General features: G+C 34.3%; 1 protein-coding gene across 2 annotated transcripts; it reads left to right on the plus strand.

Moving 5' to 3' along the window:
• The first annotated feature begins 21 nt into the window (after positions 1 to 21).
• Positions 22 to 24134, plus strand: LOC123869541 (hrp65 protein-like). 2 transcript variants are annotated; one of them, XR_006796918.1, is made up of 15 exons: positions 22 to 187; positions 301 to 496; positions 1265 to 1597; positions 2174 to 2224; positions 2304 to 2495; positions 2580 to 2801; positions 2887 to 3188; positions 3329 to 3437; positions 3527 to 3681; positions 4368 to 4590; positions 5320 to 5385; positions 21122 to 21163; positions 22088 to 22142; positions 22665 to 23232; positions 23927 to 24134. XR_006796918.1 is itself a non-coding variant. In XM_045912522.1 (12 exons), the coding sequence occupies exons 2-12, from the start codon at positions 302 to 304 to the stop codon at positions 9600 to 9602; spliced, it is 1977 nt and encodes a 658-aa protein (XP_045768478.1). In that variant the 5' UTR covers positions 22 to 187; position 301; the 3' UTR covers positions 9603 to 11293. The 2 variants fall into 2 exon arrangements, 1 of the variants encoding a protein (XP_045768478.1); XM_045912522.1 differs by lacking the exons at positions 21122 to 21163; positions 22088 to 22142; positions 22665 to 23232; positions 23927 to 24134 and adding an exon at positions 9474 to 11293.
• Positions 24135 to 24662: the final 528 nt, after the last annotated feature.

The following is a 24662-nucleotide window of genomic DNA, read 5'->3' on the forward strand; positions in this document are numbered from 1 at the left end:
GGCCATCAACTTGGCATTTCCACTTTGTCCGAGTTTGTCCACTTTTCATCGTTTGCAATCCGCCATTTTGTGTGATTCGCTTGGTTGAAATAGAAGCCTATGTGCGCAGAATTTTAGTGATAATAAAGTTCACATAATTTATTTCATTTGTTGAAAATAGTTTATCATTGCAGTAGGAAAAGCAAAGGTAGGTTTTCATTATTTCAATTAAACACGTAAAAGTGCCAAATGAAAGTAAGCAAGTTTCGCAGTGTTAACGTAGTCATGGTCGTAATTTTATAACGGTATTCATTGTTCTAGTATGCAAATGCAAGCCATGAATCAATACGGTAATAATAGAGGATTTGGAGGGCCACCACAGCCTCAGAGGCAAGGAGGTCGACGTGGAAATAACCGAGGTGGCACTGGCGCAGGGGGGTTCCGTAATAACTCACGGTTTGATCACAATCAAAGAAATCCAAATCAGCAGCAAGGGGGTCAACGTCCTAATAATGAGGTCAGTAACTTTTAGAATTTTATATAGGTACTTAGTGTAAAATTTCGTGTTTTGTTTTGTATTTAATGATTTGCCCTAAGCCCTTGTCACTACTTCATACCGCCATCTTGTCTACCGATTCCTGAAAGACACCTCATACCACGCCGAATATTAATCAATAAGTACTCTTTCATTATATTTTATGTTTTATCTTATTGTTTTATCAAAAGCAGTTCAGAATTATTGAGAAGCTGTTGAACATGGCAGAATTGAAGATCTTTAATATTAGAATCTATTTTTGTTTAAACTTTTCGAGGCTTTTTGTACCCCACTTTGAGCCCATTTTCATTGAAAATAAAAACAGAGGTATACTTATCAAGACTTGAAACCACAATTTAAAAAAAAGGTGCTAAGTAAAAATTCTTGTCTTCTGTTTGCTAGCTAGCTTTAGTTAGCTAGGTAGCTTTGTTTCTTCTGTTTGTTTTATGATTGAATTATTTTATTTATGACGTTCAAAAAGTGTACATTTGTACCTACTTTGAATAAAACATTTGAATTTGAATTTGAATTAGCTCCTTAATTACTTTCAAATTTCAACTAAACAATCTTTCATTTACAAATATTGTTATCAGCATACTTTATTATTAATATATATATCTTTTAAAGTTTAAGAGATTACAAAATGGATCTTACTGGTTTCTGGGTAGGACTAAAGAAGCCAGTGGTTAGACCTATTACTCTTACTTACTATGTTCTACGAAAGTTTTTAATTATCTTAATTTGTTTTAGCCTGCCCAACAAAATGAGCCACCAGCAGCACAACAAAAACCACCACAAAAGCAACCACCACAACAGCCAGCTGCACCAGCCCAGCAGAAGGAGAAGGAGATTCAATCACCACAGCAGCCAAAGCAACAATCTCAACCTCCAAAGCAGGCACCAAAACCACAACAAAATCAATCTCCACAACAGCCACCCGCTCAGCAATCGCAGCCACCACAACAGAGTCAACAACCTAAGCCGGGCCAGCCAAAACCACCATCTCAGGACAATGTTGATAAATCTATTACTCCTAATGAACCTAAACATCAAAATCAGAGCAATCAAGGAGGATATCAGAAGGTAAGATGTGTAGTAAAAATTAAACATGTTATAAAATGTTATACCCATTATTTTAATTTGATCTTGGGTCACTTGTGCTTGTATGTTTGCCTTAACCTCCTTACCTTTACCAAAAGCTTGGCTAAACTATTCATTATCATACTAACCCATTGCTGGCTCACATTGCGCACAAGTCACCTCTGAGAATGAGAAGGGTTTGTTAGCCAAGTATGGATTAGCAGGCTTCACATAATATTTAGAATATAGTGAACACTCAAGCATGCAGGTTTCCTACAATGTTTTCCTTCACTGTTAAAGCAAGTGATACTTTTTTGATTAAAATACACAACTGAAAAGCTATTTGAAGTCTAAACCAATATGCTGTAAACAGTTTTTATTTCTGTTCTTTAAGTTCTTATGTTTGTATGTATTGGTATCAATTCTTTTGGATATTCAATTTTCACAGAACAGAAATAAAAAAAAGCTATCCCTTTCCTCTTCAAATATTGTGGATAATACACTTTTGACTTGATTGTGGGTTAGAACATTTTTCAGAATTTCCATCGAATTGTATATATCATTTTTTTACTTTCTTAGGGGGGGCAACTTCCTAGACTTATGGACACAAGAGAAGACTCGGATATGACCGTAAATATCAAATCATTGGATATTTATTATTAAATACAAAACAGTTTTCTTCTATAACTTAGAGCTTTTGTTCTTGCAGAGTATGAATGGTAATTTTGGTGGAGGAAATAGGCAAGGAGGTTGGAGCCAAGGCGGGCCTAACAGACAGAGTGGAGGCAATTTTGGGCCAAAAGGCTTTGGACCAAAACATGGGGGACAGGGTCAGGGACCAGCCCGGAACCAGCAGAGGAATTCTAACCGTGGCCCACAAGATAATAAACCACAAAGAGAGGTAACTATTAGTTGTTTTAAATAATAAAATGGTATAGCTGATTTAACTTTGTTGACATACAACCTCAATTTTTTGCATTTCTAGGAACACATGCTGGCAAATAAGCTGAAGGATCTCATGGGGCCATTAGTAGACTTGCCACCAATTGATCAAACAGAAACAAAGTTTAACGGTAGAAGTCGTTTGTATATTGGAAACCTGAGTAATGACGTAACTGAAGAAGAAATTCTAAATATGTTCAGTCAGTTTGGAGAGGCAGCGGAATTATTTGTCAATAAAGAGAAAAACTTTGGATTTATTAAAATGGTTAGTATACCTATTTAAAAAATATTAGGTTCTTTAGCTGTGCCTAAATGTACTTTTTCAAAATAACGTTTTAACATTGTTTTAGGATTATAGGGTTAATGCTGAAAAAGCAAGACGTGAGTTAGATGGTAAGATGAGAAATGGCAGAACCCTAAGAGTGAGGTTTGCGCCTCACAATTGCACAGTACGTGTGAAGAATCTACCACCTTTTGTCTCGAATGAATTGTTGTATCGCTCCTTTGAAATCTTCGGTAAAATAGAGAGAGCGTATGTGAAAATAGACGAGAGGGGGAAAACTCTTGGAGAAGGCATTGTTGAATTTGCACGTAAGCCCAGTGCTTTGGCTGCAATTCGTAATTGCACAGAGCGATGCTTCTTTTTAACTTCGTAAGTATTTGAGTTTATTTCTTTATATTTTTTAACACATTTGCACTTCACAAAAAAAGATAGATAAGGAAAGTAAAAGATAAAAAAAACATATCACACATTTTGTGTATATTTTATTAAAATTATTTGGTATGTTTTAGATCACTTCGCCCCGTGATTGTAGAGAACTACGAGGAGCCAGATGAGGCGGATGGTTACCCTGAAAAGAATCTCCCTAAGAAACATCCAGAATATCTGCGTGCCCGTGAAGTATGTTTTTATCATAAAATAAGTTAACCTTGTTTTGGTATCGTTTTTTGGTAGTCAATAATTTTTTTTATTGTTTTTTTATTTAATAGGCAGGGCCACGCTTTGCAGAGCCAGGTAGTTTTGAACATGAGTATGGAACAAGGTGGAAGCAGCTGCATGAGTTACACCGCCAGAAGGAAGAAGCGCTAAAGAAAGAATTAGCTTCTGAAGAAGAGAAGCTAGAGGCACAAATGGAGTATGCCAAGTAAGTCTTCATAGTAGATTATCCAAGTAGATCAAGTAGATTATCCAGTTTTCAGCATCAGTATTAAGGAGTTGGGACTTTGAAGTTAATGATGAAGATGAATGATATGAATTGATAAGTAATTGTAGTTAATGTTAACATTAACTACAATTACATACGTAATTGTAGTTACTTATCAATTGAGTCACATGTTGCCACAGTTACCTACCTTGTGTCATATACATAATAAGCTGTGTCACTGACATACTAAATTAACATTAAAAAATATAAATGTTAAATTCACACTGTGTAGTAGTAATAGGTAAAATTACTGCCATGACACCCCTTTATTTTTAACAGACAAATATTATGGTCCAAATAGATTAAATCCATTGGGGTCCATAATATTTTCTTAGTGAGGCCTATAGCGAGCGTAATTTTGTAACTTATTAGTCAACTGCAGTCTGAGTAATATTCGGATTTCGTTCAAATATCGTTTGTGCCGTATGACGACGATAAATCCGTCGTTTGTTCTTATTAATTAATAATTCAATGTACGTTTCCTTGGTCTCGGCCTAAGGGCTAGTATTTCAATCGCTAAAAAATCTTTAGAAAGAATAATTTTGGCATTTTGATAGGAAATCGTCAAATTGTTAAACTAGTATTTGGCGATTGAATATTCGACTTTGAATGTATCGCTCGCACAGGTACGAGCACGAGACGGAGCTGCTGCGTGAGCAGCTGCGGCAGCGCGAGCAGGACCGCGAGCGGCAGAAGCGCAGCTGGGAGATGGCGGAGCGCGCGGCCGAAGAGCGGCGCGAGGCCGAGCGCCTGCAGCTGCTGCGCCAGGAGGAGGAGCTCTCGCAGCGCATGCGCCAGCAGGACGATGAGCTGCGGCGGCGGCAGCAGGAAAACACGCTCTTTGTGCAGGTATGTGCACTACCGCGAGCGGCGCGAGGCTGAACTTCATCCAAAACCGGACCGGGTCTGACACCCGGCAACTGGAATGGTGGGAACAAAGAAGAGAGAATAGGCAAGCGCGCTCCACCTTGGGCGGCATCATCACCTATTTTGACGTGATAGCAGTCAAGCGCATGCTTATTTAGTTAAAAAATGGGCTGTAACATTCAACTATTTTAAAAATCTTCGACAACTACATTCGATTATGGCAACTGTTTAAACTTAAGTTAACCTATTTTTTCACGTTTAGGTTATTTTCATCCTTGAATCCAAAAAAATCACGTCTGTTATCAAGACAAACATAGCCGATTGATAAATAAAAAAATTTCGGCTATTGTTGATTTGAAAATGAATTCTATAAAAAATATTGTTTTTGGTATATATTTTAATTAATACCAGATGATGCCCGCGACTTCCTCCGCGTGGATTTTTTAAAAATCCCGTGGGAACTCTCTTTTTCCGGGATGCAAGCTACCTCTGTACCTTTCATATAAATCGGATAAACGGATGGGCTTTTAAGAATCCCGTAGAAACTGATTTCGCAACATAAAAGTAGCCTATGTCTATCTAGAGCTCTGTATCTAATTTCATCAAAATCGGTTAAACTGTTGAGCCGTGAAAACCTAGCAGACAGATAGACAGGCACACTTTCACATTTATAATATTAGTATGGATAAACATGTTTCATTTTGTTCACAGGCACAACGACTAAATTCTATGCTTGATCGCCAGGAGCAGGGCATGTTCGATCATCAGAAGCCAATGGTAAGTACATTTAGAAATTAAACCTAACTCTGATATTTGATTTTTTTACAATAGATGTACTGGAAGAATGCAAGAATTGTATTCTTATCTATATAAATGAATGGAATTCTTACTTCTCGATTCTTCATAATGCATATTGTCAAATTATAATTTATGCCATAAGTGAAACAGTTGCTGAAACTACCAACACTTAAGCTATAGGTGTTTGTACTTATGGTTAGTTTTCAGCAAAGAATTTAAAGCATTGGTATCTAATATCTAAAATTTAGACACGCCAATATTCATTTTTATCGTAGAACCTGTTATTGCGATCCGTTATAATTTTGCATAGTTATATCTTTAACTTTGTATTTGTTAAAGTGGAATTTATTAAAATCCTTTTTAGCGGGGATCTATGCTGTGCGGAAAGGCATGTATTCACTGAGAAATAATTGCTTATAAACACTGTTTCAGAAACGAAATCTACATGTTCTTGAAACAATATGCTTCTGAAACAGTAGAGACACTGTTGTGGTAAACACTAAGATTGGGATCTATCGAGCGCACTTCGACTTAGCTCAGTCTTCAACACTGTTAGAACGGGACAGCGCTATATCGCTGGCATAAATCTGTCTCGTTTTAACAGAAGCTAAAGTCTGAGCAAAGTCAAAGGGCGCTCTATAGATCTCAGCCTAAGTGTTTATCGGCACGTTTCTGTGCTCCCCAGGGGCGGTGAGGAGCAAGCGAAACGATTCAGTTTCACAACAGATGCTTAGGTGTTTCATTTTCATGTAAAGATAGCAATAGCGTGGGAAAAGTATAAAATACTTTAAGACAGCGGATTTTATTAGGCGTCGTCTAAACAACTGACTGATGTGGACAGCAAAAACTCCGAAGCATTGTTACCTTCAAAATCTACAGAAACTGTGTATCTGCAACTTGTTTCTCAGTGAATATGTCTTAAATGCAACATCTCAAGTTTCTAGATCCAGTGGTTTAAGCTGTTTATTGTTTACTGTTTTGGTAACTATATCAATGTACATTGATATTGTTGTCTGTTTGATTCCCCATTTATTCGTATTTATTGTAAGATTCAAAATTAAAATAGTACTTACCTTCTGTTTTATTTGCTACATACACAGTAGTAACAACTTGTTACTAACAAGCAGATTCCCGTCCCGTTTATTTGTCTGGAATAAAAAGCAGCCTGGTAATCTCCCGGGTGCAAGAAATCGATACCTCAAAATTCGTCAAGATCGGTTTAACGCCTATGCTGTAAAAGCCTGTAACGTTATGAATGACAACCGTTTTTGTATCTTATTCGTTACGACACTTGATCTAGTAATACATTTTGGATAGGAGTTTTAAGTAATTTTTAATATTTGTACATAGTTTAAAATTCGTAATCATAAAAGCTTTATGTGTTTAGTTTAGGTAAAGTTAAATAAATGTGATCACAATCACTGGGTTCTACTTTAACATTACTCAACTACTTATTTGCATATGAATTTATTTGAAATTATCTAACACAGAAATATAAACTTTATCATTAAAGTATTTATAACAAATGCAATGTTAATAATAATAATTTTTCATTCAACATTCCAATCATTGAAATATATTGAGCATAGTATAAATACAAATATTGCTATTTAGAGCCAGAAATGTTTTGAATTCGCCTTGTCGATTGCGGGGAATGAGCTACAAGGGGTGAGAGGCAATAAGATATTACCACAAAAAATTGTACCACTGAAAATCAGCTTATTTTTACCGAGTTATATGCTTAGGAGTCTATGTATGTGTTTGTTGGTTCATCGTTTCCGTCACTTTTGTCAAATTACTCTTCCATATTGAGAAATGAAGCGTCGTTGGCTTTATCTTAAGGTTCCAGTGTTATAAGTTTTATGGGGTTTTCCTGATTCGGACGTAATGCTATATAACCTATGTTATACGGTACGCGCAAGGTGCTTTACATTTTAACAACTATATTGAAGCGACATAGTGCTACATTGCAAAAATCATGAACATTTCATAGTAAACTACCTAATTAGGGATCAGCTTAGCTTGAATTAAGCAACTGGTGTCGTGAGTTATGCTAAAAATGGTAGTGCATTATAGCGATCGTCTTTCAAAGGATTTTGGAAAAGTGCAACGTCTAGTTGGTCTTGCATAAACTGGAGGAATTGGTTATTGTTACTGCAAAAGCAAGCAAAAAAGCTTATTTTTTCGAAGATTTGAGAATGAAATGTTCATGATGAGTATTCCAAGATATTCAGAAGTTATCAATTGATTACTTAATTTAAATTCTTAATGCAGTTGTTAACGAATGCTGGTCCGAACAAATTACCCTGAACGTCGCATATGAAACCAAGTTATTAATATAAAATATACAAGATACATTGTCAAACCCAATCTATAAGTCTCGCATTTCATAGCGATTTGTTAATCGCTATGCAATGTGAGAACCAATATTTAGCTGAAAACTTAATAGGTAGGTATATGACACCAATTATTCTTATCGTTTAGTAGACAATTTATAGAGGTTTATTTTTGTTTATGACAGACATGAGAATTTTTAACATAACTTACCAATAATGTTAATAGATCGCGCTGTTATTGTGAAGCATTATTGCAAAATTCAACCATATCCAGTAACTCCTTTTGCGACTAATTTCAAAAGTTAACTATTACAAGAACTATCATAGGAATTATGAAATAATGCGAGGTCTCAATTCGGGGCGAACCACTAGTTATTATGTTTCATAATCACACAAAATAGAGGAGCTGGCAAACAAAACGGTGTAGTTACACTTCGGATCAAAATACTTTTTTTTGTCTGTAATCCCTAATGACTCACATTTTTCAGCCATGTTCATGGCAATAGAACATGAACCATGCGGACTTCTATATGCATAGCATTAGCATTTTACGCACATGGAACAAGCGGACTTATGACAATGTGCATGGCATTTTACGCACATAGAAACAGCGGACTTATGATGGCCATGTACATCATTTTACGCACATGCAACAAGCGGACTTATGATGCCATGTGCATGACATTTTACGCATGTATAGGACTTATGGCTATGGTACATGGTATTTTACGCACATGGACCACGTGTATGACATTTCACGACCGTAGAGCAAGCGGACAATGATAGTCATGTGCATGGCATTTAACACAGATAGAACAAGCGGATTAATGATGGCCATGTGAATGACATTTTATGCACATGGAACAAGCGGTTTGTTGTTTTTTTCATCGAACTTCAACGAAAACGTCTTTGTAATGATATCTTGTATATTTTATATCAATGCGTACATCACCATAAAATATATAATTATGTCTTCGCCTTCGAACACAACAATTAGAACTCCAAAATGGTAATCTGGAAGACCGAAGAAGTCTTTAAGAAGAATTAGGAATTAGCTAATAAATATACTGAAAACTATTGTGACACTAAGCTCAAGTTTAATTTGTGCATCTTGATCGTCAGCGTCAGTTTTCACCTGCCGCCCCCTGCTATTCCCCGCTTTAAGACACAATACTTACTGGTAACTGTGACAAATTAGCTAGAACTTATTAGGTCTTAATGTTCGTGCAACTTGCGCTGAAGTATACCTTATAGTATAATATTATTAATCTATTGAGCTAACTTTTTATGTTTCGATCTCTGTGTAAATTTCGACGGTTATTATATAACAGTTTAGTTTTAATTTGGGACATAACAATAAAATATTACATACATATCTAATATTATGTTCGTGAACGATATTACCAAAAAGTTCCATTTCTTATCATTAAGTATCAAAACGTATCTGGGAAATCTAAACTGAGATACTACATTTGTGAATAATTATATTAGGTATTATTGCTACACGTTCTTTCCAACTTTATGCATTGTTATAAGAAAACAGTGATAGTAGCCTTGAATATTTTACATCCGTGCATAGAGTTTAGAAGTATAAAAGTATCTAGTATCTATCTACATAAATTGGGCGCTGTAGTTGGTAAAAATCTTATCTATTTTGTATAACATACCTTATATTTACTTTATACGTTATTGTTATAGTATTAGATTGGCAAATTTGATTGATTACTTTAGGATGGAGGCTTCAGAGACCAGTACGACATGCCACGTGGCGGCTTTGACGACGGGCCACAGAATCGCGGTGGCGGTTGGGACGGACCGCGCCAAATGGATGATTTTCCTAACAAACGCCGGCGCTTTTAAACAGTGCGCATAGACGCCGCTTCACATGACGCATTCATCACGACGCGTACAATTTTTTCAAATAGATTATTCCTTATTTTTTTTTAATACAAGTCTATGGTTACGATCAAGTAAAAAAAAATATATTTAAGTACCTATTGATGTTACAATTTCCCAGTAAGTCGCTTATTTGACGTAACCAAAGATTTACACAAGACGCGAGATGCGCTGCATTTGAATAGTCATTATTCGAGATTTAAAAGTAGATTCATTTGATATCACATTTTGTAAAAAATATAAGTCCTTTCATTCTCAAGTCTTATCATCATGTCGCGTCGGTTAAAACAAATTTTAATTTGAATACGTAAGATTGTTTTACAATTGAAGTAAATAAATTCGGCATCCCTTTTGTCGTTTTACGAGATTAGTTAATATACATTTAATACTAAGATATCAATTTAGATGTTTAGTTCAATAATATAATCAGTGTAATTAATTTGTTATTAAAAATAATATACGCGTCTCTACGTGTGGTTCTTTGGAAACCTATTACATTATGCTTTCTAATTATTTTTGGTACATTGTCTTGTCGTTGCCGTGTGCCTACCATCAAAATTGATTATTGATTTATGTTGCACTGTTTCCTATATTAATAAAAAAAGACGCACGCTAGTTCAATATTCAAAATTTTGATTTAAATATGGTGGAAACGATAAGCAGGCGATTATTGTTTCAATATAAAATAATCCAAACGTAATAAAAGTTTTAAAATTAGGTTGACGTGTAAAACAATATTTTACAATATGATCATGTTAATGTGAAATGTTGCATGAATACAATTATTATCTCCGTTAGTCATTATTAGTAGCTTATGAAACAGGTGCGTGCATAAATGCAATCGCATATTTATTTTCATATTGAAGATGCACATGAATAAAATTCATTTTAAATTCATAATCAGGATTTTAAAATATGACCGTAGATTATTTAGTTATAATTCGTTCATTTAGTATCATTGTCATAAAAAGTTTAAGAGTAAGTTATTACCTTAATGGTAAATACATGATTTCTTCTTTTTAACTATAGCGCTTATTTTTAATCGCCAAATATGAATGACGAATTGATTTTTGTTAAATTTTCAATACAAAAAGTTATAAAGATTTATAAGTTAAAAAATAAAATTAGTAATAATAAAATAAATGTAGGTAGATATAGATGCGTTTACCGTTTATCCATTTAAAGGACCTCGTTTCGAGTTGAATAAGAGTATTTCAGTATTTATTTGGATATTTTAATATATTGGGAAAATATCAATATTTGTCTTATGTGACGCTTAGTTACTAAAGCACTTTAACTATAGTAACGTGCTGATTGCGGTAACGCAGCGATAAGCAGATTTATTACATTGGTTGAATCATTTTATCCTCTTCATTTCTATACTTACCACTCAACTATAATTTTTTACCCAACTTCGGCAAAGGCAGGTTTATAAATGAAACTACTTTTTGCAAACTTCAAAATTATTGCACACTGAGGATAAGGTAGATTTTAGATTATAAAGTAAGATTATTATCAAAAATCGGATGGACGGATTTTTACCGAACTTATTATTTCCTTAGTGATTTATTTATTAAACATAGCATTAAAACTAAAATGAACAAAGTGGTATGCGTGTCTGTGTGTATGACGAATCTGCAATAATATAATGTGGACAAGAAAAGTCTTAGTTTAGTTTATAGGTACTTCTTAATGTGTAATTTAGAATGTTAGGGATATTAATTAATTACCTTGTAATTTTCGTATGATAAATAAATTTATCCTAAATTAAAAAGTATTATATTTCTACTAACCAACCATGGATATAGGTACAAAATCATATTTATTTTTGCCACTTATCTGCTAATTTGACCGCGTGGAATATGATAAATCTTTTTCAGATCTTTTTGTTCCCGTGAAACTAAGTTAGCTATTCAAGCTATCTCTGTGTCAAGTGTCTTTCCTCAAGGTCCGTTGTGGAACTGGACGTAATAGAACACTGAGTACTTTAACTCATTAGACATTGTAGGAGACTAGACACTGTCAGCCGGAACCGTTGAGCCGTAAAAAGACGACAGTTTTTTTTTCTCTCTCGTCTGGCTTTACACTGATTAGCCAATGTCAAGTTTGTAGTTATTTACAAGTCAGGAAACTATATGTATAAGTATGGACTTCGTCTGTGCCGGCGCCCGCCGACATACACGCGGCGCCCCTTTAGAGCGCTTCCCAGTCAGTTCCACCACCAATAAACACCCAGAAAAACCGGCCACTTCTAACAAAAAACACTCCAAAAAGTCACAACACGCGCGCCAGCAAACGCCACCACAGACGAAGTCCAAAAGACGACAGTTACACATTGACATTTTTATAACATTACTAGCTAATACACGGCATGCGTCGCAAGGCGACTCGCGCACTACCAATTTGTACGTTGATAGTACTTAGATATCAGAAACTTTCCTGCACGTCCGGACAACAACTGAAATAAAGTTCTACTCGATCGGATGTACGAACAGACATACATATACCTATTAAATTTTATGTATTATGCCCCGGCTGGCGTTTCCCGTTAACAGTAGGTGTAGCCATGATCATCGCGATAATTTGATCAACGGCATTCATAATGCCGTTTTGCGTTTGTCGATAAGTCGGGTGGCGGTATATTTTGGCACATCAAAGAGATTCATCGCGAGAATTATCGCGTTAAAGCGGTTACACCTGCGTTCGCCAGTGTGCGTCGCGAGCTTGATGGGAACGCACTGGTTGGTACGGGAGCGGACATGGGGTGGAGTAATGATGATGTCATCTTATTTCTGGATTTTCCTGTGCATTTGTATAGTCCACCATCTTCTCTTTCTTTGTATTCTTTTTCTTTCTTCGGTAATGATAAAATATATTCATATTTAATACAAATTGACACTCATTAAATACTGTGTAGCAGGGCCATCGTCCATCTTGAAATAAGGACATTTTAACGCCAACGTAAACGGCATTGTAAATGTCATTAGACGAAAGAATTTTAATTTAATTTTTTCTTGTGAATTTCTCAAAATACCAATCTCAAATTTTCCACTAGCGACGCTGTCACCTGAACAGATAAGTTGGTGGCACTGATCTGACATATTATTTTCATCAAAGGAATATTTGCTAAAAGGAAAACCATACCATAGATACCCCCCCACACGTATGGGTTTTTGAAAAAAAAAATTAGTTTCAGTTCTAAGTATGGGGAACCCCTAAAATTTATTGTTTTTTTTTTTTTTCTATTTTTGTGTGAAAATCTTAATGCGGTTCACAGAATAATACATCTTCTTACCAAGTTTTAACAGTACAGTTCTTATAGCTTCGGAAAAAAGCGGCTCTGACATACGGACAGACAGACAGGGTTCCGTTTTTTGCCATTTGGCTACGGAACCCTAAAAAACATGAGTACGGTATTATATATATATATATTTTGTATATTTTATTAAAATGTCTTTAATTTAATTTTTATAACTAAATGACGCTTGACTGCAATCACACTAAGCAGATGATGCAGCCTAAGGCGGAGCGCGCCTGCCCAGAAGGTGTCTATTCACTTTTCTTTTGAAGGTACCAATATTATAGTTAGCTGGAAAAACGGAAGCCGGAACGGAATGCCATATTCTAAGCACTGCGTATTAGAAACACTTCGTACGGGACCGTGGGGTTTCGACGATGTAGCGATGCAGACCTAGGCTATGCCTAGTACTTCTATTGTAAAATGGCACGGGGGCAATTAGGTCGAATAGCTCCTTGGCACACTCTCCGAAATACACCTTGTACAACACCGTCAGGCAGGCAACGTTGCGCCGATGTTCCGAACTCTGAAGCTTAGAACTGACCAGCGCTTGGTCGCTAATAAGTCTTCTAGCACGTTGATCCACCGAATCCAATGCATCAAGCAGTTACTTGGGAGCGCCATCCCACAAATGACTGCAGTACTCCATGCACGATCGAACTTGAGTCTGGCATTAGGTTAGAAGCTGTTCCGGTCTGAAATACCGCTTAACTTTAATTTACATAATCACAAAGTATACTCTTACTTATTCCGCTTTCTTGTCTACGTAAGAAGATGCTGCCAACAACTAATAACAAGTACGTACCTAATAAATATGTAAGTATTATAGGATTGTTATCGGTACATTCAAAGGTCATTTTAAAATTATTAAGAAAATTGACAGTCGGGGGGGGGGGGGGGGGGGGGGCTGACCGAAGTGCAGTTACATTTATTGCGGCAAAATATTTTGCTACATTACAACTAACATTCGATATATACTTTCAATTTTTGCTTTAATATTATAATGTACAGCTATTGTAGATAGATTTTAATCATTGCATATTAATAATAATAGAAATACTTCTACACAGGCTTAACTGTTCATTAGCCATGGTTTCTATTCTTCGTTCCTAATATATATTTAGTTAGATTCAATTAACTAACATGTGTAAATTAAAAATTTATATCACCCCCGACAAGTGAAGGTTACAGTAACTAGAAAAGAGCTGATAACCTTCAAAAGGCTGAATCGATTTTCTTGGATTACAGCTAAGAAAACCCTCGATGAAGCCACCTTTGAAACAAAAAAAAACTAAATTAACATCGGTTCATTAGTTTAGAAGCTACGATGCCACAGAGATACACAGATACACACGTCAAACTTATAACACCCCTCTTTTTGGGTCGGGGGTTAAAAAAGAGAATAATTATAGAATTATATAGATGTCGGGTCCTATGTATACTTACGTGTGGCCCACAAAAATGCGATATTCACTTTTTATTATCAAATGTATTAAAATTACTACACTTTGTGCCGTATTCAATTTGTTTAAAAATATTACCACATGGTTTCCGACATAAAGAAACTGTTGCCAGTCACTTGCATTCCTTTTTTTTCTCGCAAGCATGTGCGCTGTGAGCTGCCTTGCATTTATAACATTTATAGATTTAGGCAAAAGTTACTAATTTTAAAATCGTAACACGGCTCTCCTGGAAATTATGATTTTGCACTTGCACTGGTATACGTAGGATCCGTCGATTTTGCTAATATGTACTCATATTTACTTTTCAAAGATTTGTTTATTCAAAATATAACGATTGGTTTGCTATGGGGGTGCATGTAGTTTATATTTTGTTAAATAGCATTGCTTACGTATCTTCATCTTTCTTCCAGAAGCAGTAAATTTTTATTTAAGTAACAGATCAAACATGGCATTAATTTGCTATGGCCTTACTAATAAAAAAATACTTAAAATTATTGCTTTAACATGGCTTACATACACGTTAAATCTCTGATAGAAATCATGTTTATAAGCCATGTAAAAGCAGAAAGTAAAAGTTGAAAAACTAGCCGTTGTGTCTTGCTTAGTAGGAGCCTAATAAATTTTGTTAATTTTCCATCTTACTTATAAAAATTTACGCACTACTTAGTATTTCTTGCAAACAAATGTTTGTATGTATGACGTGTAAATAATGTTAAAACTGAGTATTTTTTTATTAGTGAGGGGCCTTTGGGTTTAACACAAGTATTCAATGAAGAATTTAAATCTCCCTGACATGTAGAACATGACGACATTGGATATTTTGAATAACAGACGTCCTGAAACCAACCACCTTCCTGCTTCATAATCAGACCTTGACCTGACCATCTGTCCACCAACTTCAGATGAAAGCAACGGGTTTAAACGTCAAACACGGTGGGTCTATGTTTATTAGGGCTAAGTTCCTGTCACCATCTTCCTACTCCATCGTTAGACCCTAATGCACTGCTATAACCAATTCCTCGAGACCTAATTAACTTAATATAACTGGTGTAAATCATCGAGAAATCAGTAGTCTGCAGGCTGGTTGCAGCATCAAGCTAAGGTACTCATCATTCTTTAGTTTTATAGTCATTTACTAAGTGAACCCATTTTCAAGCCGGAAGATGAAAATAAAATCAATATCGTATTCTTTGTTTAACAAAGAAAAAGGATTGATAATAATAAATACGGCTGGATATAATATTATTATTTTCATCAAACATCTACAAACCATCGCAATCAAAACCACATTGAAATCGACCGATCCGTTTAAGAGGTACGATGTCACGAATAGACAGACAGGGGCAAACTTATAACATTTGCGTCAAGAGCAAATCTGTCATCATCTGTGACCATTGAGCTGTTGATAATGTTTAATATTATTATGTATGATTTGAACTATACCTGAGGTATGATTTAATTCCTTTTTGGATAAGAATTTCTAAGCACTTCTTCTATGTGGGTATCACGAAGAAAAACATGATTTTTAGTTATGTATCAAAAACACAATTTTAGCTCTGAGAGTTAAAATAATTGTTTTCCAGTGTTGATTAAAAAACTGGTCAAGTGCGAGTTGGACTCGGACACGAAGGGTTCCGTACCATCGTACTAGATATACCTACTAACTCTCTTGTAGAAAGTTAATGACTGCAAAGTTAATGACGGACTGCACCATCTACATGTGATTTACAAATAGATTTTTTCGTGGACACATTTCATTTAAATTTTTTTGTGACTTCACGGACACACGGTTTTTACTTGTGCTATAAGACCTACCTACCTGTCGAATTTCATGATTCTAGGTCAACGGGAAGTACGCTATAGGTTTTCTTGACAGACACGACAGATAGACAGAGAACAAAGTGATCCTATAAGGGTTCCTTTGTTTTCTTTACGGAACCCTTAAAATGATGAACTGGTATGTTAAAACTTGACTTAAAAGATTTATCATTATATAAAGGTTTGTATGGTCTTGGTATTTTTTTGGCATTTATTTCATTATTTTCCATGGAACAAATTCAGTTATAAATTAAATTCAGTACGTAGAACAAAATGTGGAACTAATTCCGAAATATCCCGCCGACAATGTCAGTATTTTTACGGAACATTATTCAGATTATTACCTGACCTACCTACGTTCTCCACAATGCGGTGTGACTTGCTATTCGTTCTATAGAAAAATTTAATAAAAATATTATGTTCCATGGAACAAAATAAGAATCAATATAATTTCTTATTTTGAACGATATCAACGATATCATGTCCCTTACAACAAATGGGAACTACCCAATGGATTATTAAAATCGGTTCGTAGTTTCTGAGTTAATCGATTACAAACAAACAAATCTTTCATCTTTATAATTTTAGTATAGATTAGCTTTTTAACAATAGCTTCTCTACAAATATGTATAAACTTGGAATCCAAGTCCGTTACTGTTAATATAATTTGAAAACTGGGAGTTGAATGGACACCACAGGATGCATATAGTACCGGCCGTGATGGCATCCCATCAAACTTTAGCATGTATCTATTAATTTATTTTAATTTTCTTTTCAGGTCGCCGATATATTAAACATTTTAAGCGTATTTAAACAGATATTTGACTCATAATATGAGTATTTCTCCTATTTATATATTTTAAATTAAGGGAAGGATTTCTCAACTGGAGTATTTATCTCAATCCTTAACCACATTTGTGTGCCATTGATTTTAATTCTTCGACACTTCTACTACCTACTTGCTTAAGTAGTAGTAGTAGTAGTACAATAATATTAATTCGATTACTAAATCAAAAATAATTTTAATATATTTTGAAAAAGTTCTTCAATTTTCCATGATATTAAACATTTTAGAAATTATATCGACTTAAAGACATTGGTTTATAAGATTTTTATTGTAACATTAACACGTGATCTATATTTTTCTCAAATAGCAAAAATTGGATGCAATGCTAAATGTACCTAAGTTACAATACAACGGCCAAGAAGCAAACAACTTTTTTTTTCAGAAAACGTGGGGCTGTTCTTCGAAAAATTACCGGCCAAGTGCGAGTCAGACTCGCCCACCGAGGGTTCCGTAGCTTGGAGAGATAAAAATAGTTATTTGGTTAAAATAATCAACCGTATCGTAAACCAATCCATTTTTATTGGGAATGTCAAACTAAGTTTTGTTTGTTTACAAATTTTTAGGTTTATTGCTGACTAACTGATACTTGCAAAGTGAATTTAGATTTTCAAAAATCCCGTGGAAACTCTTTTATTTTCCGGGATAAAAGTAACCTATGTCACTCTCCAGGTCTTCAACTAGGTCCATGTTAAAAAATCAAATCAATCCGTTGCTCTACTGTGGCACGATTGAAGGACAAACCGACAACCAAACACACTTCCGCATTTACAATATTGGTAGTGATTTCTAAAAAAATGATAAATATTATTTTTTTTGGAAAATCGGAAATAATTAAATGTAGCCTATGTAACATTTCTATCAACCCAAAATTATTATTTTGTCGATTTTTCGCTTTACGAACTTCGCTTTGCAAACGAGGCCTTTTCATATTATAATAGCCCACTTAATCTAGCAACTTTAATTTGCAGTATAAGTATTTAAGATTGGGGAAGCATTATTTTTTATAAGTATTCCAAATTCTAAGTTGATAGCATTAGTGGTTACTGGAATAAGCACGTATGACAGACGGTGGACGGACTTGTAGCACCATAAAGATTCTTTATGCCGACCGCACTTTGGGTGAGCTTTCGTACAAAGACGTGCGAACACGAACGAATTGCACGAACAATCCCGTCCTTCCAAGTAGTATGGAAGCGCGCAGCCATGTAGTTCCCAGGTCTGAAAATGATCTGAATTTGTTGGGGTTTTTATTAAATACACTTTCATGCATAGAACATAAAAAATGGATGTAAAGGTTTACGGGGACACTAATGTTCGTGGCATCAAAGTGGGATCGAAGAAGGGAATTATCTTGAAGATACTGATTATTAATATTATTCATCATGAGAACTTTACGAAAGCTATTTCAGCGGGATACTGCTTATTTAACGAAAAAAACAGATTCAGTCTGTGCACTCAATTCGTACGACTAATATTCATACGTTAACTTACGATACAAATTCGCATCCTAAGTGCTGTTAACCGTATACCATTTTGGTAACGAACCCTAAAAACCATTTTATTTTTCCGCAGCTGTGTAGTCTTCTTTACAACACGGTCTCAATTGCAGTTTCAAACTAAATAATTCTAAGGACAGTTAATGTAATAGTAACTGTTAATATTATGTATCGACATATTATGTTTCATAAATTCACTATTTTATAAGTTTCTTCGGTTTTCACTTCTGATTTGGAAATATTTGACCTAATCTTTCGTAGTCAAGTCAATCTTATGTTAGTGGATCCTGTAAGGGAAGTCGAGAGGTTTTGCCTTATGAGTTGAGTTAAATATTACCTGTCTTTAGCCTTTTTGGGGCTGTAATAAGTCTTCCCCGAATATGACCTTGACAATAATCCATCTCTGTTTGTTTTGCTATTCATTCCAAAATCTTAGTCTTTTCTTTGATTTGCATATAGCTTTCATTAATTTGTATTTTTACGGTTTCTAGCATCGACAAATCATCACTTTAATATTACTTATTATTGGTTTAAAACTGCCAAAAGAGGCAGTGAATCGAATAACATTAGTTACCTAATTCTACCTTATAAAATACCTCTTCCACCCTACTTCTTGCTAAAATCAATTAAACCCTCTTGTTAGATATTTGTGGGGTCATCTACGATATTAAATGTTTCGCCCAGGACCCGTTAATCACCCCGAAACCTTTTATCCTAGATGTGTATTTGCGAGTTATCAAGGAGATAAGGCAGTAGAAAAAGTTGTTATGTTCCCTAGTCAGATCGCACGCGAAATGTTATTTATTCCACTCAAGGGCCAGGAAGGCATCTGTAGTCCACTTTGTGCTTCATGGGCGGCCATTATGTATGGGCTGTCATCAGATGATTCGTCAGCCAGCTCAGCTATGAAGAAGAATATCAAGAAGTACAACCTTATACTTTAATTTTGGACACCTGATTTGTCTAACGAAGAAAGTTACTTATTTTAAATACGTGGTAAGTTAAGATGTAAAGCCTTCTGAATTTAGATATTCTTTATAAAGACGAGCAAAAAATAGAAAGAGTTTTGACCACGAGTACAATAATTTGTTTATTTCCGTCGCACGCTGAAAAATGTATTATTTTAAATATTATATTTGAAAGCGTGCTACAGAACTAAACGAGACAGTGACGGAATTTCTTTCTTTGCTCAGCACAGATTTTTTATTAAATTCAATTAATTTATTAACATACCGTTCTAACAACTAATTTATAATTAGTGGTTAGAAGGGTGGATTTATAAATTGTAAGAAAATCTCTAAAGAATTATTAATTATATTAATTTGATATGTAAATGCATATTATTGTATTTTTTGTTAAATAATGAAAATCTCGTAAAGCATATTTAAGTACTGAACTTATAAAGTTGTTATGTTAAGTTTTTACTGAAATAATTTATTGGAGCGACATTGTTCAACCTGCAAATGCTTAAATTAATAATTCTAAGAGTTACGGGATTATATCTTCGATACGATGATTTGATACGACCACAAGTAGATGAACAGCAACTACAGTAGTATACTGGTTACAATATATTTTTAGGTCTGTTTGTATGACCGGTATTCATACGTTAACTTAGGATACATATTCGCACCCGAAGTGCTGTTAACCGTATGCCATTTTGGTAACGAACCCTAAAATCCATTTTAGTAGTATCAAGTAGATGAATAGCAACTGCAGTAGTATACTGGTTACAATATTTTAGGACTGTTTGTGCAGAGACGTCGAATCCAGACGATTGCTTTGACCGGGCGTCGTGGATCCAAATCTTCATATCAGTAACATAATATAATATTAACACTGAGTTACCAGGTTTATTTCTGAGCTCAGGATTTGTAAAATCAATGTATCGCCAGCATTTGTCTTCAATATTTTAATACGACATTTAAAATATTTGAATGTTTTAAATACCGTGTTTACAATTTAGTTGAAGACTCCTATTTTTAGCTATTATTCGTCCGAGTACATATAATACTAAAAAGATTAAGATATTATTTGACGATACGATAATATTATCTGCTATTAACTAATAGACCTTTTATATTATAGCTTATAAGCTGACCTACCAAATTAAATTAAGTGTGAATCCTTGACTATTACTGGAAGCCTACATTCTGGATGATATAACCTTCTTTAATCTCACGATCTGAAATAAGAATTAATTTCTGTTTCATTACATAAGAGTTTGTGCTCCTATTAAAAATATGTACCTACCTATGTTGGAAACAAAAGATTAGATTTGAGTAGTCTCAACATTCTATTTAAGGTTTTATTGACAATCAAGTTTCAAGAAGTAAATTGATAACATACATGATTGTTAATATTATGTTGAAATTTTTTGATCCGTAAAATGCTTTTTTTTACTTCATTCAGATAATGTTACAATAAAACTGAAAGCTAGCCTTATCTAATTACTGCACGAATCATACCCGCGTGGAATGCTGATAAGAATACCGGATGCATTTACCTACTTGTATTAATTTGTAATTTTAAGTATACTAATAATTTGTTTGTGTTTACAGGTCTCGGTTTTCAGCTAGATGTGGGCCCCTTTTTATATTAAGGTAAGTTTTAATTATATGAATTATCTTATTTGAAGACTTACACGGGAAAAATGTCGGTTGTGAAATCATAACCCTTCCTTTGGCTTTGCCGCAGTCGGGTAAAAATCATAAATTGTGTCAAGGATGCCATCTAACGGCATTTGAGAATATCCTGTCCTCGTAGCTTTATCAACAACCGTCGCTGTCAGTAGTTTTACTATAGCTAAGGTTAATATACTATTGAAATTACATAAATATAAATATAACTTTTGTAATTTAAATTGCAGTTTATTCAACTTTATGATTAATTGACAGTCTGTGTTTTTCCAGTGTAGTCTTCATTTATAATAGTAAAGTATTTTTATAACAAGAGTCGAACTCTAAATTCAAAGTAGGAATACCTAATGCGTAAAAATGACTTCTCAGGCGCCATTTTAACTATGTGTCAAATGGCATGTCAAAAGTAGGATTTTAGTCGTGTTTTAAATGTAAACCGTACTTTTGACATGACAGTTGACCCATAAAATGGCGCGTGACTAGTTATCTTGTACGGACTATATTATCGTTGTACACGTCTGATTGTAAATTGTTTCGTTTGGTTACTAGTTTAGACTAACTATCCATATTATAATTATTGTGAATGTTAGTTGTTGGTTTATTGGTTTGCAGGTTTGTCCTTCAATCATGCCGCAACGAAGCATGGATCGATGTGATTTTTTTGCATGGGTACAGTTAAAGACCTGCAGAGTAACATAGACTACATTTTATCCCGGAAAATCAAAGAGTTCTCACGGTATTTTTAAAAACCTAATCCACGTGGACGAAGTTGCGGGTATCAGTTAGTCTTGAATAATAATAATTTATATAGATAAAATGTCTTCTTTTTATTCATTTGAATGAAAATATTTGATTTATAATTTTTATTTTATTTTATTTTGTTCTCAGCGGGCTTAAAAGGCACCAACCCTGATGACTGATTGCTGACTCAGAAATGGCAAAGGTAGTATTTTGTTTTCACTTAAAACTTCTTTTCAAGGAAGCCAATTTTGGTTTTAAGTATATTTCCACTAAAATGATGATTGTTTATTTTTGTCTTCTTTTCCCGACTGATGCATAATGATGCATAAAAACACTAATATGATCTGACAAACTATTAAATAAAGATATCTACCTTCAAAATAAAATAAGGTTTTTTTTAATAACTTTTGATTGCGTCTCAATTGTCGGTGTATATTCTATTACTATCACAATTATTATCTCATCTATGCCATAGCTCATTGTATAGGTATAATATTAGCTAATCCGCCCGGTTTCTCTCGGATGAAATTTGAATACCTACATATATATTATACATAATAAATATATTATAGCTCATGTTATTCAGGATAAAATAGCTTTTTAATGGTGAAATAATTATTCAAATTGAAGGTAAATAGCTCTTATTTAATTTCTTACAAAATATAAAAAGTATAGGTATATTAATTTGTTTACTGTTTGCACAAATTTATATTTTTGTTCGCAGTGGCAGGCCGTTGGAGTGTCAGCATCATAATCATCACGCGAAATTTCCCTTTGGCAAAATTATTATGTTGAGGGTTTTGTTAAATGAATCGGTTATCAGTAAGAACAAGTCAACATAACAAAACAAATAGTATTCTTTTTAATTCATACGCCTACTGCCTCAGCCGTTTTACCCAATCATTAGGGGCTTTTATTAATGGACAATTTAACTATACCTAGTACAGTAATGTGTAAAAATAGTAACTTGGAAGTTAAAGAATTAAAGAAGTAAATACTTATTTATACTTCAAATGCTATATTTTTATACTATGAACCAAGTCTCACTAGAACTAGATCAATGAATCAACTTGACCACACGCAATTTACGCAGCATTTTAATAGATAGCCATTAATCTTAAATACACATATTTGTATAAAATAAATAATTATTATAATGTTTAATAGATTGCGATTATATCAACAAAATCTAAATCAATTAAAATCACGTGTGGCGAGGAACGTCAATTTTTCCCTTGGCTGATATGCTGCACGGTCATCTCGGAAGAGTTCTCAACGTAAACAATACGAAGGTTAGTAATTTTTTTCATCATCGACCCATTGCCGGCGCACTACTGAGTACGGGTCTCTTCTCAGAATGAATTTTTTTTTAGACATTTAATATTTTTCCTTCTTTAAGCTACTTAGGAGCTTACCTAAGGAGTGGCTACGAAAATTGTTCTACGAGTGGGGTTTAACCACATAACAATTAAGGTTGGCTTCCATTAAGGCTTGGACAGGCACCCCCAGTAACTTATTTTTGGTATGGAAACAAACAGTAAAATAGATGAAATAGCAATAAAATTGATAGTAAATCTTACACATAGAATTTTTCTGAACAAGGTCTAATTAGTGATCAAAGGAGTAATGTAGTAAGCCTACTGAGACGCTACCAGACTTGGCAGGGTAGAGAAAAGGGTATGGCCATAGTCTACCTCGCTAGCCAAGGGCAGATTGGCAATTCTACTTATTCATTGAGGCTCGATTGATTCAAGACTCAATGAACAACTTTATACAATTAAAATAGAAAATATTTTTTTTTATTATATACCTAATAGGCTTGTCAACGTGACTAAGATAATATGATGATTATTCGTTTTTGTCTTCTTTTCCCGACTGATGCATAATGCTGTAAATCAATTATTTCTGAACATAATGTAATTGATAAATAATAAATTGTTGTATTGATATTTATAACTGAATAATTTGGTGTTGTTCTTGTTCCAGATTGCAAGCTGAGTTTGAGCTGCCCATGTTTTCTATCAAATATAATATGTACCTACAAATCGATGTTTTAATTGTTATGTAAATTGTTAATTCGTTTTTGTTTTATCCACTCGTGCTGTTTCAAGTATATTGTATAATAATGTCCATGTGTTATGTATAAGTGTATAATTTTTAAGTTCTTATATTGCAATAAAATGGTAGTATATTATTTGCATAGTTTTATTTCATTTTTGGCAGATTTTTCAATCATCAAATACACTAATCGAGGAATAAAGATATTGGCAGTTTTCAAATACCAGAACTTTCAAAAGATATTTCTCAGATCAGATAATTTGGCGAAGCAATTGAAAAATCGGCCCATAATAAAACTACCTATCCATACCTAGTTTAAATAGTTAAAAGTTCCATAATAACTAAGTAGGAAGGGGAATCGAGAGTGCAAAATGGTCCTGTTACAAAATTTCAAACGAGGTTTAAATGGACGTTATTAAAATGTCTATATTCATATGTAGAAAAGTAGAATTATGATTCTATGGGCGAATCTCGTAACTTGTTGAATTTCCATTCGCACTGCAATTTTTCTTAAGTTCTGACAGATTTCAAGATTTCTAGGTAATATACAATACGTCCATGTAATATAAATTTCAAACAAGTTTGCCGCAGTTCGATCATCATCATGATCAACCCATCGCCGGCTCACTACAGAGCACGGGTCTCCTCTCAGTATGAGATGGGT

Source organism: Maniola jurtina, chromosome 11, assembly GCF_905333055.1.
Source record: "Maniola jurtina chromosome 11, ilManJurt1.1, whole genome shotgun sequence".
NCBI lineage: Eukaryota > Metazoa > Arthropoda > Insecta > Lepidoptera > Nymphalidae > Maniola > Maniola jurtina.